The sequence below is a fragment of the Gilbertella persicaria genome, assembly GCF_025201335.1.
Source record: "Gilbertella persicaria strain CBS 190.32 chromosome Unknown B0P05scaffold_32, whole genome shotgun sequence".
Classification (NCBI taxonomy): Eukaryota; Fungi; Mucoromycota; class Mucoromycetes; order Mucorales; family Choanephoraceae; genus Gilbertella; species Gilbertella persicaria.
This window is the reverse complement of record NW_026251993.1, coordinates 82,365-108,413: the sequence shown is the minus strand read 5'-3', so window position 1 is coordinate 108,413 and position 26,049 is coordinate 82,365. Positions and strand designations below refer to the sequence as shown.

Sequence of the window (26,049 nt, the reverse complement as noted above, 5' to 3'; positions counted from 1 at the left end):
TTTTTGTTATTTTTCTTTTTTCTCTCTTTTTTTCTTCTTCTTTAACGATGAATGAAGACGATCCAAACAATAAAAGGCCCATATTTAACAAATACACAACAGAGAAAAAGCTTCCTGTGTTCGATAAGAATCTGACAATTGAAAAAGCTAAATTTGAAGGTTATCCTGTTCAGAGCACATCTACACCTACATTAGAACCTACACTGACGACTTCAGTCACATTACCCAGCGTGGCCAGTACAAGTACACCTGTCAGGACAACCAAAGCCAAAGCAGAAGTAAGTACATGCAAGAGGATCATACAAAAAAAAAAAACCAAGCTTTTCTTCTTTTCCTTAGGATCGTCGTGCCATGAAAAGAAAAAAATTATCTCAGACTGCTACACCTTCAGAAGTCTTTCATCGCAATTTGGTTGATGCCGTATCTAACGTGGAAGATTCAGATGAAAACGAACAATATGTGTATCCTTATTCAGGCAATACAGATGTTAATGATGGGATGCATCGGACGACTTCATCATCGCTTTATCGACCTCAATCGACCAAGTCATTAGCCTACATTACAGAAGATCCACCTTCACCTACTACCAAAACTAATCTACTAGGTGATTTACTCAGACCTATCTTTAAAGCCAAGTCAACCAGCTCCCTTCGACCTTATGAAGAGCCATTGGGCCGACCTAAATTACGCAACTTCGTTATGGATCATAGTACAGACAATGGCTGGTTTTCCGATGGTACACCCATCAAACGACACTCCAATAAGCGCATGTATGCCAACTATCATGATGGAGGATATACCACAGACGATGAAGAACAACAACATTTGTTGCCTTCCACCATACCCTATGCCCGTCCATGGTATGTGTTATCAACGATAGGCGAGTTACTTAACTTGACTAGTTCACGATGGATAAAGAATGCCATAATGCTATTGTTATTCTTGTGCTTACTGTTGTTTGTCTTAATGACTTATGTAGCCAGACCATTACAAGATATTCAGGTGGCTATGGGCCGTGTTCTTGGTTCAGACAAAGAATTGATTTTTGATTTACATCTGCATGCGATCAATCCCAACATGTGGACTGCGAGGATAGTGGATGCAGACATGAGTGTGTTTGCATTCAGTCAAGTCGTGCCCATGTTTCATACGGTGGATCCAGCAGAATATTTAGGTGGATTCTATCATTTTGATGAACCCCTTTTGTTTGCTTCATCTTTTTATTCAGGTCTTCCTGTCACAGCCATCAGTGACATTCACATTAAATCGCCTGGTGCAGATAAAAGTGGAAATGAACGATGGTAAGCTTAGATATATATATATATATATATATAATTTATCTCATATATAGACATATAGGTCTCGTATGATAAGATACCCTTATGGGCTGGTTGTGAGAGGTGTACTGAAATATAAACCCTTGGGATTCCTCAGTCCTTATCCTCAATCGATTGCTATTTGCAATGTGGTGCGTGTAGACCCAACCACAGGCAAAGTATCGGATGATCCAGATCAAGGCTATTGTTTTTATTCCGTTTAAGCGTGACAAAGAGCAATGGCACTGAATTCTTTCTCTTCAGGATTACGGTCAATAAAAGATTGAATGATTTTCATACTGCCTTGAACGAGTTCTTGGCATTTTCCATGATTGATGGGGAAAGAATGACGGCCATCCAACTCATACAGATGTTGGTCTACATTGACGAAACAGATGAAATGCAGTCTTTGCTCTTGATTCAAATCAGGTGCCTATGACTGAGTGTTAAATGACGTCATGGATTGTACATGTAGACACTAACTTGTGTTTGGCCTTGATGAGCACTGGATGCATGAAGAACAGCCAATTCTTTTGAGTTTTCGAGATACTCTGCTCTTTCATCAGGTGACATAGTACGTGTATCTTCAAGGATCTGTTCAAATAGACCAGGACCTAGTCTATATATGAATAGATGTAAGAGGGTGATGGATCACTTACCTGTGATGATATGTTCATTATTCGTGATAGAATGAAGTAAGGCCATCATGCCACACGCATTAGAAATCGTTTGTTTGTAGTAAATCAAATTGGGGCTGATGTTCTGTTCATGTACCTTAATGTGTGTTTCTTCCTTTTTCCTGAATGCTTCATAAGCAGGTGTAATAGGAAATAAGAAGATCATAGCAACACAAGGTCGAGGTATTGAAGCCATTCCTTCTTCATCCAAGCCTTTTTTAAATGGAGGATAAGTAGACTGGCTTCTTATGGATTTACTTACCAAGGACATCAACAAAATTCCATGTTGAATCTATACCATTCGCATGAATCATCTACATGTTTTTTTTTAAGCCATACAAACAGATAGGCCACACACTTACATGATTCCAAACCTAGCATGATCAATAGACTGTGAATGATCAAATATAGACTTACTTCAGGGTTGGCTTCAAGTGGAAGCCATTTTAAACGGGGTTCTTCAAATGTGCTCATATAAAGAGAGAAAAAGAAAAGAGAAGAATAGAATAGAATAGAAAATTTTATACCTCGGTCCTTTTTTCTTTTTTTAGATTTTATTCGTATTATACAAAATATTGTCCTCCACCCATTTTTGAATTCATGCCGTTTCTTACAGAAAAGGGTGTAAAGCGATCTTGGTCAGGTACAGCATCAAATATCTTGAATTTCGTGTCATTCTCTGCTACTTCCATAATAGAAGCAACATTACCACAACGATAACAGTAATTAGGAGCAGACCAGACAGTCACTAATTCATCATTTGGAAACATGTATTTGTAACCTTCTTGAACCAATTGATGTGCTCTTGCAATCAGAGATAGACCATTGATATGATTAAACTACAAAGATTAGATTAAATAGAGTAAACAGGTAGATAACTTACCTCACTCGTCACTTTACCACCAAATAACCATCCTGCTCCTCTTGGACTCACTGCCCAAGTATCAATATCTTCAGGATCAGACCACATTAAATCACAAAATGAACCTTCATGAGGAATTTCTTGCAAACGATGAATGGTTCTCATTTGATCTAATGCTTTAATGTCTGGAGATAGACCACCATGAACACATAAAATAGATCCATCAATAATCTAACGCTGTTAGTCCCCTCCCTCACTCTCTCTCTCTATTGACATTCATCTTGGATTCACTTACGGCTGCTAATGTCAAATAATCAAAGACTGAACAACAATACTTCCATACATTGGCATTGCCATATTTTGTTTGGCATTCATCTTTTAAGGTTAATCCATCATGCTTTTGGAATGTGGGGCACTTACCATAAAAACCATAGACTTGCGTAATTTGTCTACTTTCATGATTTCCTCTTAATAATGTAATCTTATCAGGATATCTAATTCTTAAAGTGAATAACATGTATTTACACAGGCTCACTTACTTTGCTTTCAAGACCATTAACAACGTAAATGTCTCCAAACTGAAATAGCCACGATCAACATAATCACCCTGTATAAATCCAGTTGAAGGATTCGTTTTATAAACTGAACTTACCATAAAGATATAGTTGGTATCCTTGACATCACCACCTACATGAAATAACTCCAAAAGATCATAGAATTGACCTATAGCTAGTTGAGCATCAAACAATCTCTCTTTTTTCTTTTTTTTTACTTGCCATGAATATCACCACATACAGTAACAGGTGATTGAACTGGTTGAATATTGGATTCCTCCATTAAGAGTTCTTTTACCTAGTAGGAGATTTAGATGCGATCATGTGTTTATCAACTTACCATCTCACATAGTTTCTTGATATCCTGTTCAGGCAGATATTCACATTTACGTACAGTTTCAAGCCATTCATCTGGATTACCCATCGTTCTATTATCTATTTACAATACAATACAATACAATAAAAAGAAAATAATTGGAACATACGAGCCCCCAGCTTCCCTTTAAAAAAAAAAAAAAGTGTAACCAGCTGGGTTTAATTTTATTTCAGTCATTGATTTTACCTCCAGGAAGTCGAACGACAAGATACATTACGCTTTCATTTTTTATGTGATATTGTTCAAGAGTATAATGATGGTGTACCAGCTGCTTACCACCATAGATAAGCATGACACATTCTGTAGGAATACCTTCCGTAGCAAGCAACATTTGCTTTATATGCTGGATAGTATGCGTAGGCTGAACATGCAGCGTGGTGGTCTTGCCGCTTAAAGCCTTGATAAAGATTTGCATGTCATTTGTACCTCCAGGTAGCTTGTAGTACAGTTGGACAAGTGAATTGGGGCCAATACCATAATGACTGAGAGTATGATAGTCTTCTGTTAGATAGGACTTGTTGAACGAAAGCATCTGTCTTTCGGGAGGATAGCCAAAGAGTCCCTCAATTAAATGCTTAAGGTCTCTTACAGGTGCTTGCGAGTCTATCATGATACTCTTACCGTATTTCCCTGAGTCATTTCTAATAAGAATAGGCATTAAGGTCATCATAAAGAAAAGAAGAAGAACAACAACAACAAGAAACATTTGATATATATCACTCTTTTTCTCTCACTTGTTAATCATTGTGATATGATGTATATATTTCTGCTTGTACAAGGCTTCAATGAAATAGAGCGCATTGTCTGCGTTTCTTGAATTGAATTGGCAAAATTGATGCTACACGCTTTAAATATGTTTACTCTTTCTCACTTGACTCTATAAACACTTGCTTGTTTATTTTGATAACTTATCCAGAACTGAAAAGTATCAAGTATATTTTACTCGTCTGTATCTATTTCAACGAATGGAACAGAAATATGTGCCCACTTACTAGTCAGTATCTATTGAGAAGAACCTCTTTTCTATCATCCACAGTTTATAATCAACTTTGAAGGCAGGTTTGAAGGCAATGTTCAAATCAAGTCGATGCTTTCGTCTTGGTAAATTTGCTTTATTTTTGCTAAAAGTATCTAAATAAAGTCTTGTCTGATTTTGGTAGGATCAGACCTACATTGGGTCACTCCAAAAACTCTCGATCGAGTTTTGTTTTTTTTTATCTTCATGGACCTCCGTGGATCCCCCCCCCATGGGTCAAAAAATAAATTTTACCTAACAGCTAAACCAATAGTACCATTCAATTCTTAGACTTCAAAGAAAATGCTCTAAACAAAAAAAAGGACTGTTTTGATAATGTAGTTGTCGAGTAATGGTCCATCAAAGGTTAACATGTTTAAGCTGTGTTTTGTGCATTTTTACTCTAAATGGTATATAAAACTTGCAAGATACAAACTTACAAAACATATCATATTCTATCTAGCGCGTCAGAAAACATAAAAAGATAAAAAGATATGCATCTTATAATGCAAATATGGGGGTAAATGAACATAGGACTTACCATGTAACTACCACACGGAAATTGAAGTGGAAGGCAAATCTAGTTCTTCCCGCCGCAACAAAAATCGGGCTTTTGCCGAGAACTGTATAAAGATGCGGTTATTGGGCTTTGGTGTAGTGACAAAAGTTGTAAATATTTGCTTTCTGAGTCTATTGATACAGAGAACACAATAACTTTGCTGCTAAGGTATTGAGTAATTAGGCAAAGACGTTTTCGAGGTTTCTCACTCTTATCGTACCATTTTTATAGTGCAGTTGGCAAGCAGACACATTCATTAAGAACTAGAGCATTTGGCGCACATTTTGAGTATTTAAACTTGCCAATAAATCTGGTTTTCATTTTGCAGTATCAAAACAAGATCAAAAGTAATTAAACAAGCTTTTTTCATGACTAAATACCCATTGGTCGAATGGTCATTTTAGTCATTTTTTTGCAATTCGCTTTTTTTGGTCCGAATCAACTCCAAATGCACTCTATATGTTAGTAAACATAGTCTGTAGGTATTTCGAGCGTCTCTGTATGTATAAGCAGGTATTATACTACATTTTGTGTGTACACATTTATTGCTTAAAAAAAGTATTCATTTTAAGAGTTCTGATGTCCTTTGGATGGTTCAATAAAAACAAAACATATACGCAAAAATGGTCATTTTTTGAGTTGGATATTGAATTGTCTTATCTAATTATACTTTATTGAAAAAAAAATAAATTCTAAAAATTAAGCAGAGCATGAGATACATGAATAGGTTATAAGAAAGAACAGAAAATAGAAGGGAGATAAAAGAGAAATAAGTCAGTAACGAATATTAGCCAGTCTATGTAAGGTACTTACACGGATATGAGAAAGTAGTTGAATAATCTTATCAATTGCATAATTACTAAAAATGAGATGGTCTTTAACTTATTACATTCATACTACTACATGCTTGATCGACAATATGATTCACCAATACCAAGCTGTGATTGATGCCAAAGTCTGTATCACCAAGTACTAAACTATAGTACTTTAGAACAAACATCTCAAAAAATCATCCGCAAACAACTGAGCGCATTTGAGTATCGTCTTGGCATACTAAAGAGCTCTTGGATCATAATACCTTTGTTGCTGAGTTCGAATGACAAAAAAACTGGGCTAAAAAAGAGAGCTTCTATCTCGGTGATTAAAGATCTTGGAAGCCAATCATTTACCGAGAATCAAATGTCATCATTGATTAACCTTTAATGGCCAAAAAGCGATGGATCAAGTCAAATGTCAATTTATAGAAAAAAAAAAGGGTCACTGTGAGAAAAATAAACAACGTTAGTAATTGAAAAAAGAGAAAAAGATAACATACAACAGATAATAAAAGACAAGTTCTAAAGCAAACAAAGTAAAAAAAAAAAAAATTGTCAAAGAATAAACGAGTCTGAAACAACCTTTAAATGATGCCATCATTATTTAAAATTCCATCCTTCTTCTTTTCATTTCTTGAAGAATTCGGGTCTTTGGCCACAACAGAACAAGCCCAAGTTTGACTTTATACATTGACAGATCAAATTGGATTATGAACAAATCTGAAAAAATCATAGTGGATCAAGAAGCGGGTGGTACTGCTGTTGATCTAGTCGAAAGTTGCTATTCGTCTGCTTCTTCTCATCATGAGGAAATGAATAAGCAAGCTCGTCTTCACCGTGGACTTAAAGCAAGACATATTCAAATGATTGCCTTGGGTAAGAAAACAAATATTCTGACAATTTTATTCATTTCTATTGCTAGGTGGTACCATTGGTACTGGCTTATTTATGGCTTCAGGTAAAGCCATCTCAGGCGCAGGTCCAGGTGGTTCTCTTGTCTCTTATGGCATTGTAGGTCTTTTGATCTTTTGTGTCATGATGAGTTTAGGTGAAATGGCTGCCTATATTCCTGTCTCTGGTAGTTTTGCTCATTTTGCTAAACGTTTTGTTGATCCCTCGCTTGGTTTTATGCTCGGTTGGATCTATTGGGTCAACTGGTCTGTGGGTGTTGCTGTGGAATTGACAGGAATTGCCATGATCATGGAATACTGGGTTCAAAACGTACCTAGTGTGATATGGTCTATCATTTGTCTTGTTCTGCTAGTGTTTATCAATGTCTTTTCAGTCAAAGGCTATGGTGAAGTTGAATACTGGATTTCATTCATTAAGGTCTTGACTGTGATTGCGTTTATCATTGTTGGTATCTGTGTCAACGTAGGCGCTACGGGTGGTCCGTATATTGGTGTCAGTAATTTTCATTTAGAAGATGGTACTTTTCCTTTTGGTTTTCTTGGTGTCTTCAATGTCTTCATCACGGCTGCTTTTTCATTCAATGGTGTTGAAATTGTAGGTATTACAGCAGGTGAATCTGAAAACCCTCACAAGACTGTACCAGCTGCTGTCAAGCAAGTCTTTTACCGTATTGTCTTGTTTTATATCTTGTCTATCTTGATCATTGGCCTTAATATTCCTTATACGGATCCTGATCTTCTCAAGGGCTCTGGCAATGTATCTGTATCTCCTTTCACGCTCGTCTTCAAAAAAGCAGGTGCTGCATGGGCTGCCGATTTGATGAATGCCATTATTTTGGTTACTATGATATCTGCAGGCAATTCAGGTGTCTATTCCTCTAGTCGAACCCTTTTGGCTCTTGCAGAAGATGGTGCAGCTCCCTGCGTTTTTAGACGCATCAATCGATGGGGTATTCCTATCTGGTCTGTGCTTGCTACCTGTGCTGTTGGCTGTCTCGCTTTCCTGACCAGTTTGTTTAGTTCGGGTGTTGTGTTTAATTGGTTGACGGCCCTTCCTTCGGTCGCGGGCTTGATTGTTTGGGTGACGATCTCTGTCACTCATATTCGATTCCGTATAGGATTGAAGGCTCAAGGTAGATCCTTGACCAGCTTACCTTATGTGGCTCCCTTTTTCCCTTTTGCTGATATCTTTGTGATTGTGGTGGGATGTATTGTGATTGGTGGTCAAGGGTATCAGTCATTCCTTGCGCCTATTGATCCCAAGGATTGTGTTTCTTCTTATCTGTCTGTCATGTTTGCTCTTCTTCTTTATGGTGGTCATAAATTGGTAAAACGCCCCAAGTTTATCAAGGCTTCTGAAATGGATTTTGAAACAGGCACAATCCCACCGACTGTATTTAAGGTTGAGGAAGGCGATGTAGATCAAGATAAGCCTGTGCCTCTTTGGAAGCGTATGTTTAACAAGTTGTATCATATTATTGCTTAGAATTGTGGCAATCATACCTTACTCATTAGACTTTATAATAAGTAAGCAACACACCATTAGATATTTATTATATACAGTTAAAAGCAACATGATCTTTCTTTCTTTCGTGTTCTTGTTCTTTGAGTCATTCGTCTTAGACTTGAGTCGCCAAATTGTACACCACTTCCACTTCTTTCAGGGTCAATTTGTCCAGTTTCGATCTTACTTAGAATGGATCTTGCACATTTAAAGAACATGTCTTCAACACCATCCCCATTTAATGCACTTGCTTCCAAAAACATCATTTCTATTCAAGGATAAGTATAAATGCAAAAAAAAGACCCCCCATACATTACCATGTTCTTGAGCAAACCGACTTGCTTCTAAATAAGAAACCTCTCTTTCATCACTTTTGTCATTTTTGTTACCCACTAAAATAATCACCAGTTCTGGATTGGCTAGTGTCCTCACATCCTTTAACCATGACCTTACACCCAAGAATGTATCTCGACTAAGAAACAATAAGTCAGCAATAGTAAAAAAGGCAAAAGATTACATTACTTGCAAATATCGTAGACGACAAGTGCACCTGCTGCACCACGAAAATAACTTTTGGTTAATGATCGAAATCGTTCCTACACAGCATGTATTTTGAGTAAAACCATCTTTATTTTTCTTTTCTGATTGTTTTATATACCTGTCCTGCTGTATCCCATATCTGTAGTTTTATACTTTTATCAGCAATATGTACGATGCGTGTACCGAATTCCATGCCTATTGTATTGACTGAATCTTTCTTGACTATACTTGAGTTAGATAGGTTGGATTGAATAAGCTATACTTGCATTGATTCTCAAGGAAATGGTGCAACAAACAGGACCTAAAATACGCATGATTTAATATAGTAAAAAACAATAAAGGGGAGAATATACTTACTTTCCAGTACCAGAGTCACCGACAAGTAATAGTTTTAATAAAAAATCTAGGATAGGGTTATTTTTTTTGTTTTGTTCTTATACTAGTCTCTACTTTACCATATGCGTCTGCTAGCATAGTTTCGAGGTATATATTAAATAGTAATAGTAATAATAGTAATAATAATAATAATAATAATAATAATAATAATAATAATAATAATAATAATCAAGGTATATGTTTGTTCTGATACAATATGTACTTTGTTGCTGTTAATAGAATATATGTATATTGATATATATATACATATACGTATATATTGCTGTGTATATATATATGTATATCTATATCTATATATATTTACAGAAAAGAAAAAAAAAAGATATTAAAAAAAGAGAATACTTGTTGTACGTGTATCATAAAAGAAAAAGAAAAGCGGCGTTTTAAACTTGACGTTACACTTTGATGAAATGATTATTTCCAATATCCTTTTTTTAATGCATTTTTCAAGTCACTAATCCAGGAGTCTATTCAGATGTAAGCATAATATACTTCTATTGACGAATAAGCCATTGTTTAGCTAAAATATGACTTGTTGACTTGCATTTTACACATTTATATCATTTTATCCAAAAAGAAAGAGAAGACCTTTTGTACTACAAACAAAAAGCATAGATAGTTTAATTTCTGTTGATCTTTTCATGTACAATAACACTGTTTTTTTAAATAGAAGTCATATATTATGGTTTATTTAGTTTTAATAATAATAAAAAAAGATCATGCCATATCTTTAAACAATAAAAGCACAATGTAAACCATGACATCAATCACTTTGAATTGCGTTACTACATAAATAGGATAGCTTCGGATTCAAACCGAATAAGATGGTGCCTGAACGACAACAAGTCTCTTTTTTTTGTGAAACCGTTCAAATGTCAAACTAAAATGAATAAAGAAATTTTATTATGTATATCAGCTTTTTTCTTTATGTCAGAAAAAGAAATAATACATGAAAAGAATCTAAGAGAAAAAAAAAAGAAAGAGAAAGAGAGAGAATTGTATGTATATATATGAACAGAGTAGTAGTAGTGAATTTATTCCAAAGAGACAGAAGCACCAACAGCTTCAAGAGCCTTCTTCAACTTTTCAGCTTCTTCCTTAGGTACACTTTCCTTAAGAACCTTGGGTACGCTTTCAACAAACTTCTTGGCTTCAACCAAGTTCAAACCTGCTAAATTCTTAACTTCACGAATAACCTTTGCCTTTGCAGCAGCATCTACTTTATCAATCTTGATACTGAATTCAGTCTTTTCAGCAGGCTTTTCTTCTTCAGCAGCGGCAGCAGCAGGAGCAGCAGCACCACCAGTAGGCATGGCAACAGGCATAGCAATATCTTGAATGTTCAAACGAGTCTATACAACCATGTTAATGCTTGTTCAGTACACGTCTGTATTTTACCTTTAATTGTGAGACAAGCTCAGAGGTTTGCAATAATGTCAAACCTTCAATTTGATCAACAATAGCAGAAATCTTGGGATCCACAGTGGCTGAACCAGGGGTAGGAAGAGGTTCAGTAGTGTACCAACGTCTAACACACATGGGTGCAGCAGCTGTCATACTAATATGTATGTCAGTCATGTTTACCTTGTATTGCCATTTTGCATATCGAAGTTTTCTTACCGAACAGCTTGTCTAGAAGCAACGGAGGTTGATGTCAAACACTTGGAAGAAAAACGAAGCTATTACAAAATCGAACAAGGTAAGTAAAGACTATTTTACTTTGTGACGAATCAAGTTTATTTCTCGAACTGTCTATTTTATTGACTTGAATAGATATTTACCATCATATGAAGTGAAGGGGTGTTGGAAAGTGAAAATGAGAGATTCAAGGGTAAACCAAAAAAAAAAGAAAAGCGACCCCAAGAAATTGAATTTTGTGACTGCAAATCCTTTTACCAAATAGGCTGAAAATTACTCGCATAAACAATTCTTTAATCCCTCTCAGAGATTGTCTATGTTTTGACATTGGGAGTAAAAATATACAAGAGATGATGTCCAACTTAGATGTACCAAGTAGTGCCACATCTATCATGATATAGTTGACATCAAGAGGCTTGCAGTAGCCTAAAGTCCACCATTAAAGAAAAAACAGAAATGAGCTAGGCATCTTTATCTCAAAAAAAGATCATTCACTTTTTAAGCCTCCCATGAAGACTCAAATCATGTATTGCTTCCTTAGTGATTCCAAACTGTTACTCTTGATGATGCTTAAAGAATACTTTCATTAGCTATACTTATTTTATTTAGGCTTCCTCCAAATAACGATATTCAAATCTAAACTAAGTGAGTATGTAAAACACGCGAATATAAGTGCTTACCTGAATTCAGTCTTTTTACGTTGACACCAAGCACCTTCATAGTCAAAGTAGATGTAGGTTCCTTGTTCATAATCTTCAGTAATCACTTTAGGTTCTTCATGACGTTGAAACCAAGTCAAGTATTTTTTATGGAAACGCCATGATTGCTTCTTGAGTTCTTTTGCAGCTAAATACTGCTGATAAGTGCCTTGCTGATAATAAAAGATATAAAAGAGTGTATCCATATCAAACTTGTCAAACAACATGGGATTATCAAAGATGAGCAATGGTTGTTGAGGATAATAGCTGGGAGTTGAGAATGGATTGCGTGGTTGGTATACTTTGGGTCGCTCAGAATCAATCAAGTCAGGTACATGTTGAAGGCTGGCATCCAACATTTGATGTGTGTATTGAATGTCATGTTTCCTGTTCTTTATCGACTCAAATGAAGGTGCTAAATCGACAAGTGAAGAAGGCAGTTGCATGTCTGGTTTTGATTGCTCTACAATCTTGGGTGGTTCATTCCAGACAGAAACCACTTCTATAAAGTATATTGTTTAGCAAGAGTATGATAGCCATAGCTTTACCTTTGGTACTTAAAGCAGGTGAAGCAGTACTTTCTTGTTCTTCTTCTTTTTTCTGCACTGGTGGTTTCGTGCTCGTTTCTGCTTGTTCTTCTATAGCTGTTAATGGATTGAATGACTATCTGTACTTACGTGTTGGTTTTGTATTGTTTGATTTAGCTGGACTAGTGGCAGAAGAAGCGACATGCTATATAAAATAGTGAATATTCAATGATCACCTCCTTCCCTTTCATTTGATAGAACTTACCTTTTCTTCCTGTTGTTCTTGTTGTTGTTCTTCTTCTCTTTCTTCTTGTTCAGAATCTGATTTATCTAGAGCGTGTCAAATATCAAACAAAAAAAAACGTCCCTTCATGATGACTTACTATGAAATTCATCTGTTCGAATAGCATAGAGTTCTTCTTCTTTCTCCAAATCCAAATCGTCATACAGGCCTTCATCTTCTTCAAAGTCAGGTTCTTGATTGCACTCAACATAATACTGAATAGCATCTTTAAATTCCTGAATGCGATCAGCTGCCAAATGGTCATTTTCCAACAGTCGAAGCATCAATTCCAAGCGATTGATATGCCATTTTCGACGCTCATTCAAATGTTCAAGTTCACTTAGACGCTCTGCTCGCTGATGGTCTTGCTTTTTGTTTCCACGCTTAGAGCCTGCACCTTCCAATTGTTCAATTTCGAATTCAACTGTCTCAATCTGTCGAGACAACTCGTCCACAGCGTTATTTAAGAATTCACAGCAGTCAGCTTTTTCTTTTTCTTTTGGATCAAGTCGTTCTCGTTGAAGAAGGCCTTCTTTTGAATAAGCCTTTGTCTTCATTTCCTTTTCAATCTGTTTAAATCGTTCCATCTGTGCCTCGATCAACTTGCGGTTTTCTAAAAGGGCTCTTTTGTCCTTGATGTCATTGTTGGCGAGCCATGTTTTGATCTGGTCGCGAAGCCGTTGAAGCTTCTTGATTTCTTTTTTCAAGTCTTGTTCATATTTGTCTTTTTGATTGGCATTATTGGTATGGTGGATTTTATCAAAGATGGTTTCGAATGTCTCCACACCCTCACTCACTTTTTTCAATAACCTATCAATCTCGGCTAGAACAGAGCTTTGTTAGTATATATGGAGATGTGTGGTAGGATTACATTGCAGCTTCTTCATAGACATCTTTTTTTTTTCTAAACTTATTCTTGACTAAAGAAAGGAATTCCATCACGCAAGTTTTTGCAAGTGCACTTTCAGCATATTCAAAGTCCGATTCACGTCATTCTGCGCAACTTTCAAAAGTTTGATATAAAGTATGACAAAGGCACGCATACCTGTCATTCCCCTCTCACTTGTTCGCGCATTCCATTTTGGCTTGTCTTTAGTGTGCACTAAGGATAAAAAGTAGTGGATCATTTCATCCAATCACATCTGCGATGGACATCGGAGAGAGTCTGCTTAGTCCATATGAACCCCGCTCAAAATTTTTTTTCTATTATTTTAGTTCTTTTTTTTTACTCGTTGTAAACATGAGCAAGGAAACCACTAATTCTTTTTCCAAGATGTCCTTGAACCCTGCTGCTTCTGAATGGAAGCCTAACTTTGGTGCTAAGGCTTTTGTACCTTCATTTACTGCACCTCCTGCTGCTGCTGCTCCTGCTGCACCTGCACCTGCACCTGCACCAGGTAAGTTATATGTTTTAGTTGGATCGTGTTATTCATTCTTTACTTAGCTGCTCCTAAAGTAGTCAAGCTTCCTGAATCTAAGCCTGCTGGTAAGTTGTATATAGAGACCAAAAAAAAAAAAAATAATATACAAGATAATGTACTCATGCTTTGAAGCTCCTGCTGCTACTGAAGCTCCCAAGAAGACAGAAGCTCCCAAGAAGACAGAAGCTCCCAAGAAAGCAGAAGCTTCTAAGAAATCAGAAGCTTCTAAGAAGTCCGAATCTGCTGCTGCTGTTGAAGAACAAGTAGAAGAAGTAGACGATGAAGTTGTTGCTGATCTTTACGGTAAAGAACACGTCAATGTTGTCTTTATGGGTCACGTCGGTAAGTTACGATGCATATAGGACACTGTGGCTTATCATCATTAGATGCTGGTAAATCCACAATGGGTGGTAACATTCTTTACTTGACTGGTATGGTTGATAAGCGTACTTTGGAAAAGTATGAAAAAGAAGCCAAAGAAGCTGGTAGAGAATCATGGTATCTCTCTTGGGCTTTAGATACCAACAGTGAAGAAAGAGCCAAGGTAAAGCATCCACTACGATATATGAATATGTGCCTTATTTTATTGTTAGGGTAAAACTGTTGAAACAGGTAGAGCTTATTTCGAGACTGACAAGCGTCGTTATACTATTTTGGACGCACCTGGCCACAAGAACTTTGTGCCTAGCATGATTCAAGGTGCTTCTCAAGCTGATATTGGTGTCCTTGTTATCTCTGCTCGTAAGGGTGAATTTGAAACTGGTTTTGAACGTGGTGGTCAAACCCGTGAACATACTATGTTGGCCAAGACATCAGGTATCAACAAGATGGTGGTTGCCATCAATAAGATGGATGATCCTACTGTGAACTGGGACAAGGCCAGATATGATGAAATCCTTGCCAAGTTTACTCCCTTTTTGAAGCAAACTGGCTTCAACCCCAAGACAGATGTTCATTTCATGCCCTTGTCTGGTTTCTCTGGTGCCAATATTAAGGATCGTGATCCCAAGAGTTGTCCTTGGTACAATGGTCCTTCTCTTTTGGAGTTCTTGGATGAGTTCAAGACAAACGACCGAAAGCTAAATGCTCCTTTCATGCTTCCTATTGCTGAAAAGTACAAGGTAAGAAATGTCACCAAAAGAACACAACCAACTTATACATGTAGGATATGGGTACTATTGTTGTAGGTAAGATTGAAGCTGGTCATATTAAGAAGGGTCAACAAGTCCTTGTGATGCCCAACAAGGTATTTATATGTGTATATGCAAGTAGATACTAAGGCACTTTTTTCTAAAAAAAAAAAAAAAAAAAAGCACACTTGTGAAATTACAGCCATTTACAATGAAACGGAAGATGAAATTGAACAAGCTGTCTGTGGTGATAATATCAGATTACGTTTAAAGGGTATTGAAGAAGATGAAGTCATGCCTGGTTTTGTTCTCTGTAGCAAAAAGAACCCTGTCAAGACAACCACTCAATTTGAAGCACAATTGGCTATTTTGGACCACAAGAACATTATCTGTGCTGGTTATACTGCTGTTTTGCACATTCATGCTGCTTCTGAAGAAATCTCCCTTACTGCCCTTTTACACTTGGTTGATAAAAAGACAGGCAAGAAGACCAAGCGACCTCCCCAATTTGTCAAGCAAGGTCAAAAGGCCATTGCTCGTATTGAGACTGCTGGTCCTATCTGTATTGAAACCTTTGAAAAGCTTCCTCAATTGGGTCGTTTCACTTTACGTGATGAAGGCAAGACAGTTGCTATTGGTAAAGTCACCAAGATCTTGGAGCCCACTGAATAATGTAGAATTTAATGTAAAAAAAAAAAGGAGATATCGGATAATAAAATTATCCTCCTTTTGTCCCGAGTTTACAACATGTGAAATAATTAAACAAGTGTGAGAAAAATGTTTATCTAACTTTTTTAAAGAGAAGCGCGGTTACGAATAGAAGCCAATTTGTCTGCAATTTGTTGCAAAAAGTCTTCTGTGGTTGAATAGTGTTCAGTGGTCATGTCCTTGCCATAGATAATCAAGGCCAAATCCTTCGTCATATGCTTGTCGACTTCAATAGTCTCAATACAAGCTCTTTCTAAATCCTTACAGAACTGAAGTAAATCAGCATTTTCGTCCAATTTGGCACGGTGTTCTAAGCCTCGGGTCCAAGCAAATATCGAGGCAATGGGGTTAGTAGACGTCTTGTTGCCCTTTTGGTGTTCTCTGTAATGTCTTGTCACAGTACCATGAGCAGCTTCAGCTTCCACTGTCTTACCATCGGGTGTATAGAGCACAGAAGTCATCAGGCCAAGGGAACCATAACCTTGAGCAACAATGTCAGACTGAACATCACCGTCATAGTTCTTGGTAGCCCAGACAAAGTTACCATTTGACTTGAGTGCTTGAGCAACCATATCATCAATCAAACGGTGTTCATACCAGATACCAGCAGCATCAAATTGAGATTTATATTGAGATTCATAAATCTGTTGGAAAATGTCCTTGAAGCGACCATCATAAGCCTTTAAGATCGTATTCTTGGTACTCAAGTAAAGAGGCATTTTGCGCTCAAGGGCAACACGGAAACAAGCATGAGCAAAGCCTTCAATGGATTCGTCTGTGTTGTACATGGCCATACCAACACCACCGGATGATTGGAATTCAAAGACTTGCATCTTTTTAGGCTCAGAGCCATCAGCAGGTGTATAGACAATTTCAAATGTACCAGGACCAGGAGCAACAAAATCAGTGGCACGGTACTAATAATATTTGTTATTCAGTGTGTGTAAGTTAGCAATATGTGCTTACTTGATCACCATGAGCATGTCTGCCGACAATAATAGGGTTTGTCCAACCGGGAACAAGTTTAGGCAATGTCTTGACAATAATAGGTTCACGAAAGACAGTACCATTCAAAATGTTACGAATCGTACCATTGGGGGATTTCCACATCTTTTTAAGCTTGAACTCTAAGGCATCATCATCAATACTTGTCATAATCTTATTTCCTCTTTACCTTCTACGCGGGCCTCATCAGGCGTAATAGTGGCACATTTGATACCCACATTGTACTTCTTGATAGCCTCAGCAGAATCAATAGTGACTTGGTCATCCGTCTATCTATGAATGAGAGTACAATTCAATCGCTCTTGTTTGACTTACAGCATCACGATTCTCCACACTGAGATCAAAATATTTAATGTCCAAGTCAAGGTATGGCAAGATAAGTTTGTCCTTGATGAGTTGCCAGATAATTCTGGTCATTTCATCACCATCAAGGTCGACAATAGGGTTCTTTACAACAATCTTACCAGCCATATTTTTGTTTTTAATAATGTAATAAAAGAAAAGAAAAGAAAAGAAAAACCAAAGAAAAATAAGCCCTTTAAATAGACATACACATTACAAAAAAAAAAAAAAAAAAGCGGGGATGTAAACTCAGCTAAAAGGTTACTCTACACTACTTTAAATGACAAATTCAAATTACACAAAGAGATTCACACACTCATATTTAAACAGAACGGAATTCACCGGAATTGTAATTAACTTTCCGAAGATGGATATACAAATAAGCGCCTAAATAAAGTCTGTGCTTTTATTACACTTTATTGAGAAAATAAGTACTAGAAATTAAGCAGAATATGAGATATCTACATTGGATTATAAGAAAGAGCAGAGAATAGAAGGCAGGTAGATTAGTAACAGATATGAACCAGTACATGTAAAATATTGACACAAATATGAGGTGTTAATTGAATAATTTTGTCAATTGCATAATTGCTTCAACGCATTGTATTCATGCACCATAGGACCAAATAATGCCAAAGGCTGTACTACCAAGTACTAAACTACATTATCTTAAAGTAAACATCTCAACAGATCATCAACAAAGAACTAAGTACGTCCAAATATCATCTTAGAATGGCAAAAAAATTAAGTTAATTTTTATTTCGGGTCAGTGTGTAACTAGTCAATAGTTATCAAGGTTAATTTGCCTTTTTGAATGGCTTGAACAAAAGCAGCTTCCATGTCTACTTCTTCCTCCAGGGGTTCATTCTTGCCACTTGCTTCGTTTTTGTATTCAAACTTGACATGATGATCTTGAATACGTTCATATATTTTTTGCTTTAAATGGTCCAAAGAACAATCAATAGGAACCTTCATGGCAAACATGTCGTCTTTATGAACAATCTTGATTTTGATTTGCTGTTTGGGTTCTTGTTTATGTACAATGTCTTCTTTTTCAGGTTCAACATGATGGACGCGAGGATCATAGTCAAGTTCGATATCGCCTTCATGAATACCAAACAATTGTCGCTGTACAAGTTCAGATTCGGATAGATATCTAGGCAAATTTAAGAGTTCGGTACAGTATCGATTCAGATCATCTTTTCGTTCCATAGTAATGGCCTCATTGACTGTCGGAAGTGGTCCTGGCATAAATGGTATAATTCTTTCTCGGTCTGAATTACCTGCTTCCTCAGGAAAAGCTTGTAAAAGGCTCATTTGGAAATCGTAAAAGTCTATGTTTGATAAGTTCATCATTCGCCATTTGGCTATTTACCTTCATAAAGTCGATAGAGAATACGATGACAATGGTCATTCACACGAGCATAGACAACAAACCAGTATTGATCTCCCTCTAAAATATAAGAATCAATAGAGGCAAAAGTAACAATATCATAATTCATGGACTCTGAAGAAGAAGAGCCTGAATGCCGCATGGATTTCTTTTCAAATGCACCCAAAGGAATGCTGGATGCCTCATACAATTGCGTCATTTTTTTCCAGTCATCTACACCAGGTAGACGAGTTTCTTCTTTATCATCAATGGGTTCATCAGTAACAGCATCACGTACTTGTACAAACGAGACAGGGATCAATCCAGGACCACCTAGTCTACCAATAGGTTTAGCAATAAACCATTCATGCGTTGATTGAGCAATAACCACAATGGCTTCTCCTGCTTGAGCATCTAATTCATCAGGTCGTTCTGCTTTGAAATCATACATGACAATACCATACACTTGTTGTTGTTGTTGTTGTTGTTGTTGTTGCTTCTTTTTACCTAGAGACTATGTAAGCTTATTGTTGATATATCTTGTTTTTTTACCATGAATAGAAAGGTCTGAGAATCCAGAATCAAGTTCAGACGCTAGAGAAGAAGAAGCGGTGGTAGAAGAAGAAGTGGGTCGATTGACACTCAGACTTCGTTCTGTCTTGTCAATCACTTGGAAATAAGCAACTGGGACAATTCCTTTCAGATTAGATGCCGGATTGCAAGCTTCAAACCATTCAGGATCATTCTCTCTTGCTGTAACATGAAAAAAATCACCTTTTCTAAATGAGAGTTCATGAGGTGCTTTGGCTTGATAATCATAAAGTGCTTTAATAATCTTTTTAGGTAGTTCGAGATTTGTATTATTTGGTTGAGTAACAGGAGTAGATATCTTTGCTTTTGTCAGTCTACGTAGACTTTTTGAAGCTCTTTCTTTTCTAGAAAGAAACATGACTGGCAACAAAGAATAAAAAGTAAAAAAAAAAAAAAAAAAAAGTTTTCGCTCTCAACCAACTGAGTATGTCGGAGTATTAAGATGGTATATTCAAATAGATATACTCTTTATCGTCCTCATAGATATATATATTTGTATTTATAGAAAGCGAGACTGTGATAATAGCATGTCTCATGAGCAGGTGAAGTTGTCCCAAAGATGTCTATTTTTCAGTCTGTCAAGGTGTATATTTGGTAACTAACTGAGTTTGAAATAAATACAATTGTTGTTGCCATGGTGGCAGTAACCAAGGAAAGAAGCGATTTCTTTCTCAGATAAAGTGAGCTTTAAACGTGTTAAAATTTTAACAGTCCTAACCATCTAGCTATGAAATAGAATATCTTGACCAAAGTATACTAAGCTTGGATTTCTACTATGTGAACACAAAAATAAGGCTACTTTAGCTATGATGTATTCATTTGCATTGATCGAAGCAAAGAGAAATTGAACAATATGTCAATTTTAATTTATTTTCAATGGGAGCAATGATAGAACAAAAGCACTAAAAGTATCCAGGCCTGTTGGTTGTCTCATTGTAGATCTATTGGCTGAAGCTATCACCATAGTCTCCCTTTTTCTTTGTGTTTTTAGGCGTAATTTCTAATGGAAACTACTCTTTATGGCTTATTGAAAAAGAATTCCATAATACAAAATTGTGTTGTTTTATGCATGGATGCTTGTGTCACTATAAATATTTATGCTCCATTGCGTTTACATTTTGGACTTGCGCTAAGACATTTCGTCAGTCAGTTCTCTCGGCTATGGCTCCTCCTTTGGCCTTGAGAAATATTACAGAAGTGAAATGGAAATTTTTTTGGTCTCTGTCTCTTACCACCATTCAACGTAATGTGACATACCGGTATATCTTGGGGTGTATTCCTCATCGTCGATTCTTACATTTTATTATGCCTCATGTGTTTGACTCTCCCTTCTGTCCGGTGTGCTTAACTACCACTGACTCTATTAGCCATATGCTCTTTCATTGTCCAACTAAAGAGAAGGTGTGGAAGGAAATCATCTTTGAGTTTCTTTGGCCTACCACTTCAATATCGGATATCCAAGAGGCTCTTCTGTCCCTGGACTTCTCGTACATCTGGTACTGCCAAAGGAAAGGAATCAAACCATACAGAATCCTCATAATTACTCTTTCACAAATCTGGCTTGCTCATATGAGATTTATCTTTGACAAGACTCCCATGGTGCCCACGGCCATATTAGCAAGCATCCGATTCAATGTTCGTCAGACTATTGAAGAGGATCAATGCCATTCAATCCTGTAACTTTTTTCTATATAATTTATTTTAGTTTAGTTTATTTTGTCTAGTGTGTTTCGCTTTATTTTATTAACTTTCATTTTAATTGCACCCGCCTCTTCACTTTGACTATTACTCTTAGTGTACGCGGCTCAATCAATAAACACATTTAAAAAAAAAAAAAAAAAAACATTCTGGACTTGCTTAGGTTTAGGAAACTTTTACCTTATCCCGTAGCAGTAAACTATAATTGAATTAGTGAAAACTATGTTGCAGCTAAGTCTTAACACAAAGTTTGGTTATTATCATCTTTTGTTATTATGCAGTGGTAAGCAGAACAAAGACAAAGCTACAAGACACATAATGATGGCAGTTTTGGTACTAAAATAAAGGTAGCAAAAAGATACTGGAGAAACCCTTTTTCTGAACCTACTACTCAAGCTGGTCAAGCTAGTATTTCCATGACCCAAGCAAGACCAATCACTATAGGTCCAACCAGCCCTAACACTCTGGCTAATGACCCTGATGCTGAACTATGTGGATGCTTGATAGATGCGAATAATTGCACTTGTGGTATTCTTGAAGAAATTCAAAACATAATTTATGATGTAAGAAGTAGACTATTGGGTGACCAAGTTGCTGAACCAGATATCCCAACTACACAATCCAGTGCTCAATCAACTTCAATTCCAGTGGAAACCAGAACTGAATTTGACATCACCAAAAAGAAATCTCACAACTTATTGATATGATCAAAGACCAACGACTCAAAACTTGTTTAACTGTTCAAGAGTACAAAAAAAAATTGCCTGATCGCCAATTTCGTTTGTACGTTCGGCGTCAAGCACTGAACTTGCTCAAAAAGGATCAAGAAACAGAAGCAAAACCCCTATCAGAATATTGTCAAAATATCTAATGTGAATGATAATGATAGGATGATTCTCAAGACAGAAGATGTTAGTCTGACCCCGAATGCTAAACAAATTTCTCAAGTCTTTATCTTCTCAGGAATTGACAATGGGATTGTGAAGATGTCTGAGTCCTCGACTGTTACATTTGATAAATATGTCTATCACTTAAAGCTGTATAACCGTTTTGCTGTATTGGATGAAGAAGAGCTCAAGCAAGAAGAACCCAATTTTCAAGTACTTCTTGGAGCAAAGGCAATTGTTGTTAAAGATGTTGATTTTTGAAGTAGAAATTTCCATTATAGACACAAGCTTAATTTACTCGACAATTTTCTTTGTGCTTCAGCTACCAATGCATTATCTTTTTTAAACCAAAGTCTTGGAAGCACAAAAAATAAAGATGAAATTTGATGAGCATGTCAATGTTTACAAGAGAGCAAGAACGTGTTGAGAGACTTCTATGACAATCCAAGAATGAAGATATGGGATATAAGAAGAGAGATATACATGAAGAAGGCTAGGGATCGTATTTACTTACAGAAGTATGGATGGCTAAATTCAAAGGCGGAAAAAGACAGCAGAAAATTTGATACGTGTGACAGATAAAATCATTAAAAAAAAGGGCAAGAAAAAGTCAGGACATCAAGGCACCTCTAGCAGTTAATAATGATGATTGGTGATCGGGGGTATGAGCGTTGGTTCAAAAATCAAAGGACACTTGCGATATGGTGGTACTTGGAAGCAAGACATCCATGTTCATTATACAAATGTCTGTATTACCAAGGAAAACAATACTTCTCAGACCTGTGTCTACTGTTTCCAGAAACTTCAACATCCTAAGAAATTAGTCAGAAGGAAGGGAACAACAAGATACAGAAACATAAAAGATGCCTTTGTTTGTTATAATCCTGAATGAAGAATGGTCGTAGTATAAGTGAAAGAGATAAGGTATCTGCTTTAGCTATTGCTATCTCAGGCATAGCCACTCTGCTTTTTCGTGAAACTCTTCCTGCTTTCTCCTCAAGTGTCAGTCACTCCAATCCTGAACTAAATTTGAAAACAGCAGTCTTCTGTACAAGAAGTGGTGCATTAGTCAAGGGTTTAGCATCTTTCTAGAGGATTAAGTATTTTTACTTTATTACTGCTAAAATTTTAACATTTTTAAAGTTTCCGGCAAATAGAAAAAGATCATTCAGCAACACAAACATAAAAAGAAAAATGCATGTGAAAACTTGATTTCTGTATTATTTTATTTCATATGACAAAAAAATAACATTCTTTTATTCATCTTGTCACGTAAAACTGGCTTTTAAACAATGATAGTGTAATACAAGAAAATAAAAATATACCATTCCCTCTTTTTTTCGAAAAAAAAAATGCTATATAAAGTCTTTAGTCCTTATAAGAAGTCTTTTTCTTTACTTTATCACACAATGACAAAAGAACGTGTTTGTATTATTGGATCCGGTAATTGGTAAGCTTACTTTCTTCTCTCTCTCTGTTTTTTTTTATATAACAATGTATTTTAGGGGTTCAGCTGTTGGCAAGATTGTAGGTGAGAATGTATTAAAACACAAAGATATATTTGAGGCTGAAGTACGTCAATGGGTCTTTGAAGAAAACTATAAGGGTGAAAAACTGACTGAAATGATCAACCGAGAAAGAGAAAATCCTAAATATCTACCTGGTATCAAATTCACTCCCAATATCAAAGCCGTACCTGACTTGATCGAAGCCAGCCGAGATGCAACAGTGGTTGTGTTTGTCTTGCCTCATCAGTTTGTTCGAGGAGTATGTGAAAAGATGAAGGACCACATTTCACCTAAAGCCAAGGCCATCTCACTCATCAAAGGTTTGGAGATCAAGCCAGAAGGTGTCACTTTATTTAGTGAAGAAATTTCTCGTAAGCTGGGTATTAATGTAGCTGCTCTCAGTGGTGCCAATATTGCAGATGAAGTAGCCAAAGAACGTTTCTGTGAAACAACCATTGGTAGTCGATCTGAACAAGATGGCCAATTGTTCTTTAAGCTCTTTAACACAGACTATTTCAAGGTGAATGTCATTCGTGATTATGTTGGGGTTGAGTTGTGTGGTGCATTGAAAAATGTGGTAGCTGTGGGTGCTGGTATTTCTGATGGTTTAGGGTAAGTGGATTTTTGTTGGGGGACGAAATTCATTTTCTTTTTTTAGTTATGGTAGTAATACAAAAGCAGCCATTATTCGTTTGGGTTTAATGGAAATGCGCAAGTTTGGTCAAACATTCTTTGGTACAGTAGAAGACACTACTTTCTTTGAATCGTGTGGTATTGCAGACTTGATCACCACTTGCTCTGGGGGTCGTAATCGTAAAGTAGCCGAAGCTTTTGCAAAGACCCGTAAGCCTATTGATATACTGGAACAAGAAATGTTGAATGGTCAAAAGCTACAAGGTACTCTGACAGCGCAAGAAGTGCACCAATTTTTGACTGCACGTCAAATGACTCGAGAATTCCCCTTGTTTGAAACTGTCTATCGAATTATATATGAAAATGCACCCTTAGAATCCATTGTTCGTGACATTTAAATAGAATATATATATATATTTTTTAATCCACAAAGATAATGTTTAAAATGTTTGAATACGTATTTGAAGCAAGAAAGACAAAGGAATCCCATGCATTCTTTATACTACTGTCTTGGTCATGAGAAACCAAAGGTTTAGTTTCTTGTTGATTGAGTACTTGAACACTTTGCCTTTGGTTCGTGTGGTTTTGTTTGACATAAAACAACAGGAAAGTCATGGGCGTGTCTTGTTTATAGGCTATGTTTGGCATGGTTGTATTGACAGTAAAAGAAAATGCATGCCATGGCTCATCCTGAGAAATAAAATTGAGTTTTAGATCGTAATAACCTGGTTTTTCATGCTTCTTTTCAATAGGAACCAAATGTCTATCGTTTAACCAGACTTGAGGTTCAGTCTCTGCCCAGTCTGAATGTCCTTTTGAATCTTGGGTATATAAAACAAATGATAAATCAGATTGAAGCTTAAAAGAAGCTGTCCAAATAGAAGGTGTATGATAATAATTGTATATATGTGTACATGCAAACATAAACAAGAGTCCTATTATTGTCGTCTTTAGGAATTGATAATGATCAAAATACCATCTTGTCTTGCTTGTCAATAGACTCCTATCGTCTTGTTCATTATCACTCGAGTCTGAACGAGAGTCTTCCAGAGATTGTTCTTGTCGTCGTTGAGAGATGAGCTCTTCTTTCAAGACTTCACGTATGACTTGACGTTCTCGGGTTCTTTTGAGTAATTGGAAAATAGCTTTATTTTCAATGGCACAGAACTGATCCACTGCAAGAATTTGATAGGTCGCTACTCGAGGCATATTGGAGTGAGTGCATTCCATATCTTGTAATCGATGCAGTCGATCTACTTGTGTGACATGTTTCTGAAAAGAGGGTTCTTCTTGCCCGACATCCAAATTGCCCAAATCAAGGCATCTTACCTTATATTCAGTCAAGAAATCAGCAAGGCGACTCTTGAGCTGTTCATCTCTCACAGTTGTTAGCGGGAGAACATAAATACCCAACTTTCGAAGTGTACACAATAACAGCAAGTCTTGTTTCGTTCGCTCATCATTTTGACCATCATAAAAATAGACGCATAAATCAATCCCATTCGGTGTACGTTCAGGATACATATAGCCAGTAAATTTCGACTTGAACAGTTTGTTCTCTACCCAGGCTGCTGCTGGTAACTCTCTTGGATTAGGGCATTGATGCCATGCATATTGCAGCAAGAGTGTGTCAGGATGGTTTGCATAGCTTACTGCATTTGAATTCCAAGTAAAGTCCGCTTCAATCAAAGAGACACCAATGTCTTCACAAGTATCGGATATCAGATCCTCATCGTCTGGATCACTTAGTAACAAGACATTATGCTTGGTTTCTTTAAATGGAGTGATTGGCTGGCTAAATAAAGACACTGTTTTTGTGGTTTCCTTATTCCGTTGTTGCTGCAAGACATGCACAAAGCCCTGACTTAGTTTCTTAAAGAGTTCTTTCTTTGTTAATTCACTCGTAGAACCCATAAACAGAACCCGATAAAGAGCGGGGTGCTCAAAGTATTGACTAGAAAAATAAGAAGTGGTGATGGACGAAGTACTAAACTTTTTTCTGCAATCAAGATCTTTTCTGTAAGATCAGACTGATCGTAAATATCGTCTTCATCTACAGACTCACTGGGGGCAATTTCTATTG

General features: G+C 36.7%; 15 protein-coding genes across 15 annotated transcripts; 5 read left to right on the top strand and 10 right to left on the bottom strand.

The window, feature by feature from the left end:
- Positions 1-47: 47 nt before the first annotated feature.
- B0P05DRAFT_589098 (uncharacterized protein) lies at positions 48-1,540 on the top strand (the record flags this gene model as incomplete). Its single annotated transcript, XM_051582711.1, has 4 exons — positions 48-278; positions 340-860; positions 903-1,301; positions 1,360-1,540. 4 exons carry the CDS (start codon positions 48-50, stop codon positions 1,538-1,540), a joined length of 1,332 nt encoding a protein of 443 aa, XP_051432786.1.
- On the bottom strand, positions 1,537-2,467 carry B0P05DRAFT_573294 (ubiquitin carboxyl-terminal hydrolase isozyme L3; the record flags this gene model as incomplete). The annotated part of the gene is made up of 6 exons (XM_051581499.1): positions 1,537-1,749; positions 1,800-1,930; positions 1,976-2,206; positions 2,256-2,307; positions 2,356-2,367; positions 2,411-2,467. 6 exons carry the CDS (start codon positions 2,465-2,467, stop codon positions 1,537-1,539), a joined length of 696 nt encoding a protein of 231 aa, XP_051432785.1.
- Positions 2,468-2,556: 89 nt separating this feature from the next.
- On the bottom strand, positions 2,557-3,833 carry B0P05DRAFT_474166 (Metallo-dependent phosphatase-like protein; the record flags this gene model as incomplete). Its single annotated transcript, XM_051574772.1, has 8 exons — positions 2,557-2,832; positions 2,877-3,086; positions 3,151-3,230; positions 3,276-3,349; positions 3,395-3,462; positions 3,508-3,604; positions 3,628-3,707; positions 3,750-3,833. The coding sequence occupies 8 exons, from the start codon at positions 3,831-3,833 to the stop codon at positions 2,557-2,559; spliced, it is 969 nt and encodes a 322-aa protein (XP_051432784.1).
- Positions 3,834-3,954: 121 nt separating this feature from the next.
- B0P05DRAFT_474328 (ubiquitin) lies at positions 3,955-4,200 on the bottom strand (the record flags this gene model as incomplete). Its single annotated transcript, XM_051574785.1, has 1 exon — positions 3,955-4,200. One exon carries the CDS (start codon positions 4,198-4,200, stop codon positions 3,955-3,957), a length of 246 nt encoding a protein of 81 aa, XP_051432783.1.
- Positions 4,201-6,815: 2,615 nt separating this feature from the next.
- On the top strand, positions 6,816-8,571 carry B0P05DRAFT_513697 (amino acid permease/ SLC12A domain-containing protein; the record flags this gene model as incomplete). Its single annotated transcript, XM_051575660.1, has 2 exons — positions 6,816-7,050; positions 7,097-8,571. The coding sequence occupies exons 1-2, from the start codon at positions 6,885-6,887 to the stop codon at positions 8,569-8,571; spliced, it is 1,641 nt and encodes a 546-aa protein (XP_051432782.1). The 5' UTR covers positions 6,816-6,884.
- Positions 8,572-8,609: 38 nt separating this feature from the next.
- On the bottom strand, positions 8,610-9,033 carry B0P05DRAFT_183779 (uncharacterized protein). The gene is made up of 2 exons (XM_051573167.1): positions 8,902-9,033; positions 8,610-8,857 (listed from the first exon to the last, which is right to left on the bottom strand). Exon 2 carries the CDS (start codon positions 8,853-8,855, stop codon positions 8,649-8,651), a length of 207 nt encoding a protein of 68 aa, XP_051432781.1. The 5' UTR covers positions 8,856-8,857; positions 8,902-9,033; the 3' UTR covers positions 8,610-8,648.
- B0P05DRAFT_550198 (small GTPase superfamily) lies at positions 8,907-9,846 on the bottom strand (the record flags this gene model as incomplete). The annotated part of the gene is made up of 5 exons (XM_051579220.1): positions 8,907-9,185; positions 9,248-9,351; positions 9,396-9,430; positions 9,487-9,532; positions 9,585-9,846. Coding segments are annotated over 5 exons (276 nt in total), but the record flags the coding sequence as incomplete, so codon positions are not given.
- A 588-nt stretch (positions 9,847-10,434) lies between these two features.
- Positions 10,435-11,373, bottom strand: B0P05DRAFT_550195 (ribosomal protein L7/L12 C-terminal domain-containing protein). The gene is made up of 4 exons (XM_051579219.1): positions 11,307-11,373; positions 11,146-11,204; positions 10,924-11,083; positions 10,435-10,877 (listed from the first exon to the last, which is right to left on the bottom strand). Exons 1-4 carry the CDS (start codon positions 11,310-11,312, stop codon positions 10,560-10,562), a joined length of 543 nt encoding a protein of 180 aa, XP_051432779.1. The 5' UTR covers positions 11,313-11,373; the 3' UTR covers positions 10,435-10,559.
- A 92-nt stretch (positions 11,374-11,465) lies between these two features.
- On the bottom strand, positions 11,466-13,654 carry B0P05DRAFT_550189 (Not1 N-terminal domain, CCR4-Not complex component-domain-containing protein). The gene is made up of 6 exons (XM_051579218.1): positions 13,543-13,654; positions 12,772-13,494; positions 12,654-12,718; positions 12,539-12,593; positions 12,410-12,496; positions 11,466-12,363 (listed from the first exon to the last, which is right to left on the bottom strand). The coding sequence occupies exons 1-6, from the start codon at positions 13,562-13,564 to the stop codon at positions 11,840-11,842; spliced, it is 1,476 nt and encodes a 491-aa protein (XP_051432778.1). The 5' UTR covers positions 13,565-13,654; the 3' UTR covers positions 11,466-11,839.
- A 290-nt stretch (positions 13,655-13,944) lies between these two features.
- On the top strand, positions 13,945-15,894 carry B0P05DRAFT_580430 (P-loop containing nucleoside triphosphate hydrolase protein; the record flags this gene model as incomplete). The annotated part of the gene is made up of 7 exons (XM_051582019.1): positions 13,945-14,068; positions 14,116-14,157; positions 14,225-14,434; positions 14,479-14,636; positions 14,686-15,213; positions 15,258-15,338; positions 15,406-15,894. The coding sequence occupies 7 exons, from the start codon at positions 13,945-13,947 to the stop codon at positions 15,892-15,894; spliced, it is 1,632 nt and encodes a 543-aa protein (XP_051432777.1).
- Positions 15,895-15,942: 48 nt separating this feature from the next.
- Positions 15,943-17,452, bottom strand: B0P05DRAFT_513683 (isocitrate dehydrogenase [NADP]). Its single transcript, XM_051575659.1, has 4 exons — positions 17,251-17,452; positions 17,105-17,204; positions 16,897-17,057; positions 15,943-16,847 (listed from the first exon to the last, which is right to left on the bottom strand). The coding sequence occupies exons 1-4, from the start codon at positions 17,404-17,406 to the stop codon at positions 16,017-16,019; spliced, it is 1,248 nt and encodes a 415-aa protein (XP_051432776.1). The 5' UTR covers positions 17,407-17,452; the 3' UTR covers positions 15,943-16,016.
- Positions 17,453-18,004: 552 nt separating this feature from the next.
- Positions 18,005-19,603, bottom strand: B0P05DRAFT_550185 (uncharacterized protein). Its single transcript, XM_051579217.1, has 3 exons — positions 19,202-19,603; positions 18,653-19,156; positions 18,005-18,611 (listed from the first exon to the last, which is right to left on the bottom strand). Exons 1-3 carry the CDS (start codon positions 19,596-19,598, stop codon positions 18,055-18,057), a joined length of 1,458 nt encoding a protein of 485 aa, XP_051432775.1. The 5' UTR covers positions 19,599-19,603; the 3' UTR covers positions 18,005-18,054.
- Positions 19,604-21,791: 2,188 nt separating this feature from the next.
- Positions 21,792-22,118, top strand: B0P05DRAFT_550182 (uncharacterized protein). Its single transcript, XM_051579216.1, has one exon. It carries the CDS (start codon positions 21,829-21,831, stop codon positions 22,084-22,086), a length of 258 nt encoding a protein of 85 aa, XP_051432774.1. The 5' UTR covers positions 21,792-21,828; the 3' UTR covers positions 22,087-22,118.
- Positions 22,119-23,078: 960 nt separating this feature from the next.
- B0P05DRAFT_550178 (glycerol-3-phosphate dehydrogenase [NAD+]) lies at positions 23,079-24,384 on the top strand. The gene is made up of 3 exons (XM_051579215.1): positions 23,079-23,275; positions 23,331-23,945; positions 23,992-24,384. The coding sequence occupies exons 1-3, from the start codon at positions 23,178-23,180 to the stop codon at positions 24,362-24,364; spliced, it is 1,086 nt and encodes a 361-aa protein (XP_051432773.1). The 5' UTR covers positions 23,079-23,177; the 3' UTR covers positions 24,365-24,384.
- A 989-nt stretch (positions 24,385-25,373) lies between these two features.
- On the bottom strand, positions 25,374-25,754 carry B0P05DRAFT_459338 (uncharacterized protein; the record flags this gene model as incomplete). The annotated part of the gene is made up of 1 exon (XM_051573987.1): positions 25,374-25,754. A coding segment is annotated over one exon (381 nt), but the record flags the coding sequence as incomplete, so codon positions are not given.
- Positions 25,755-26,049: the final 295 nt, after the last annotated feature.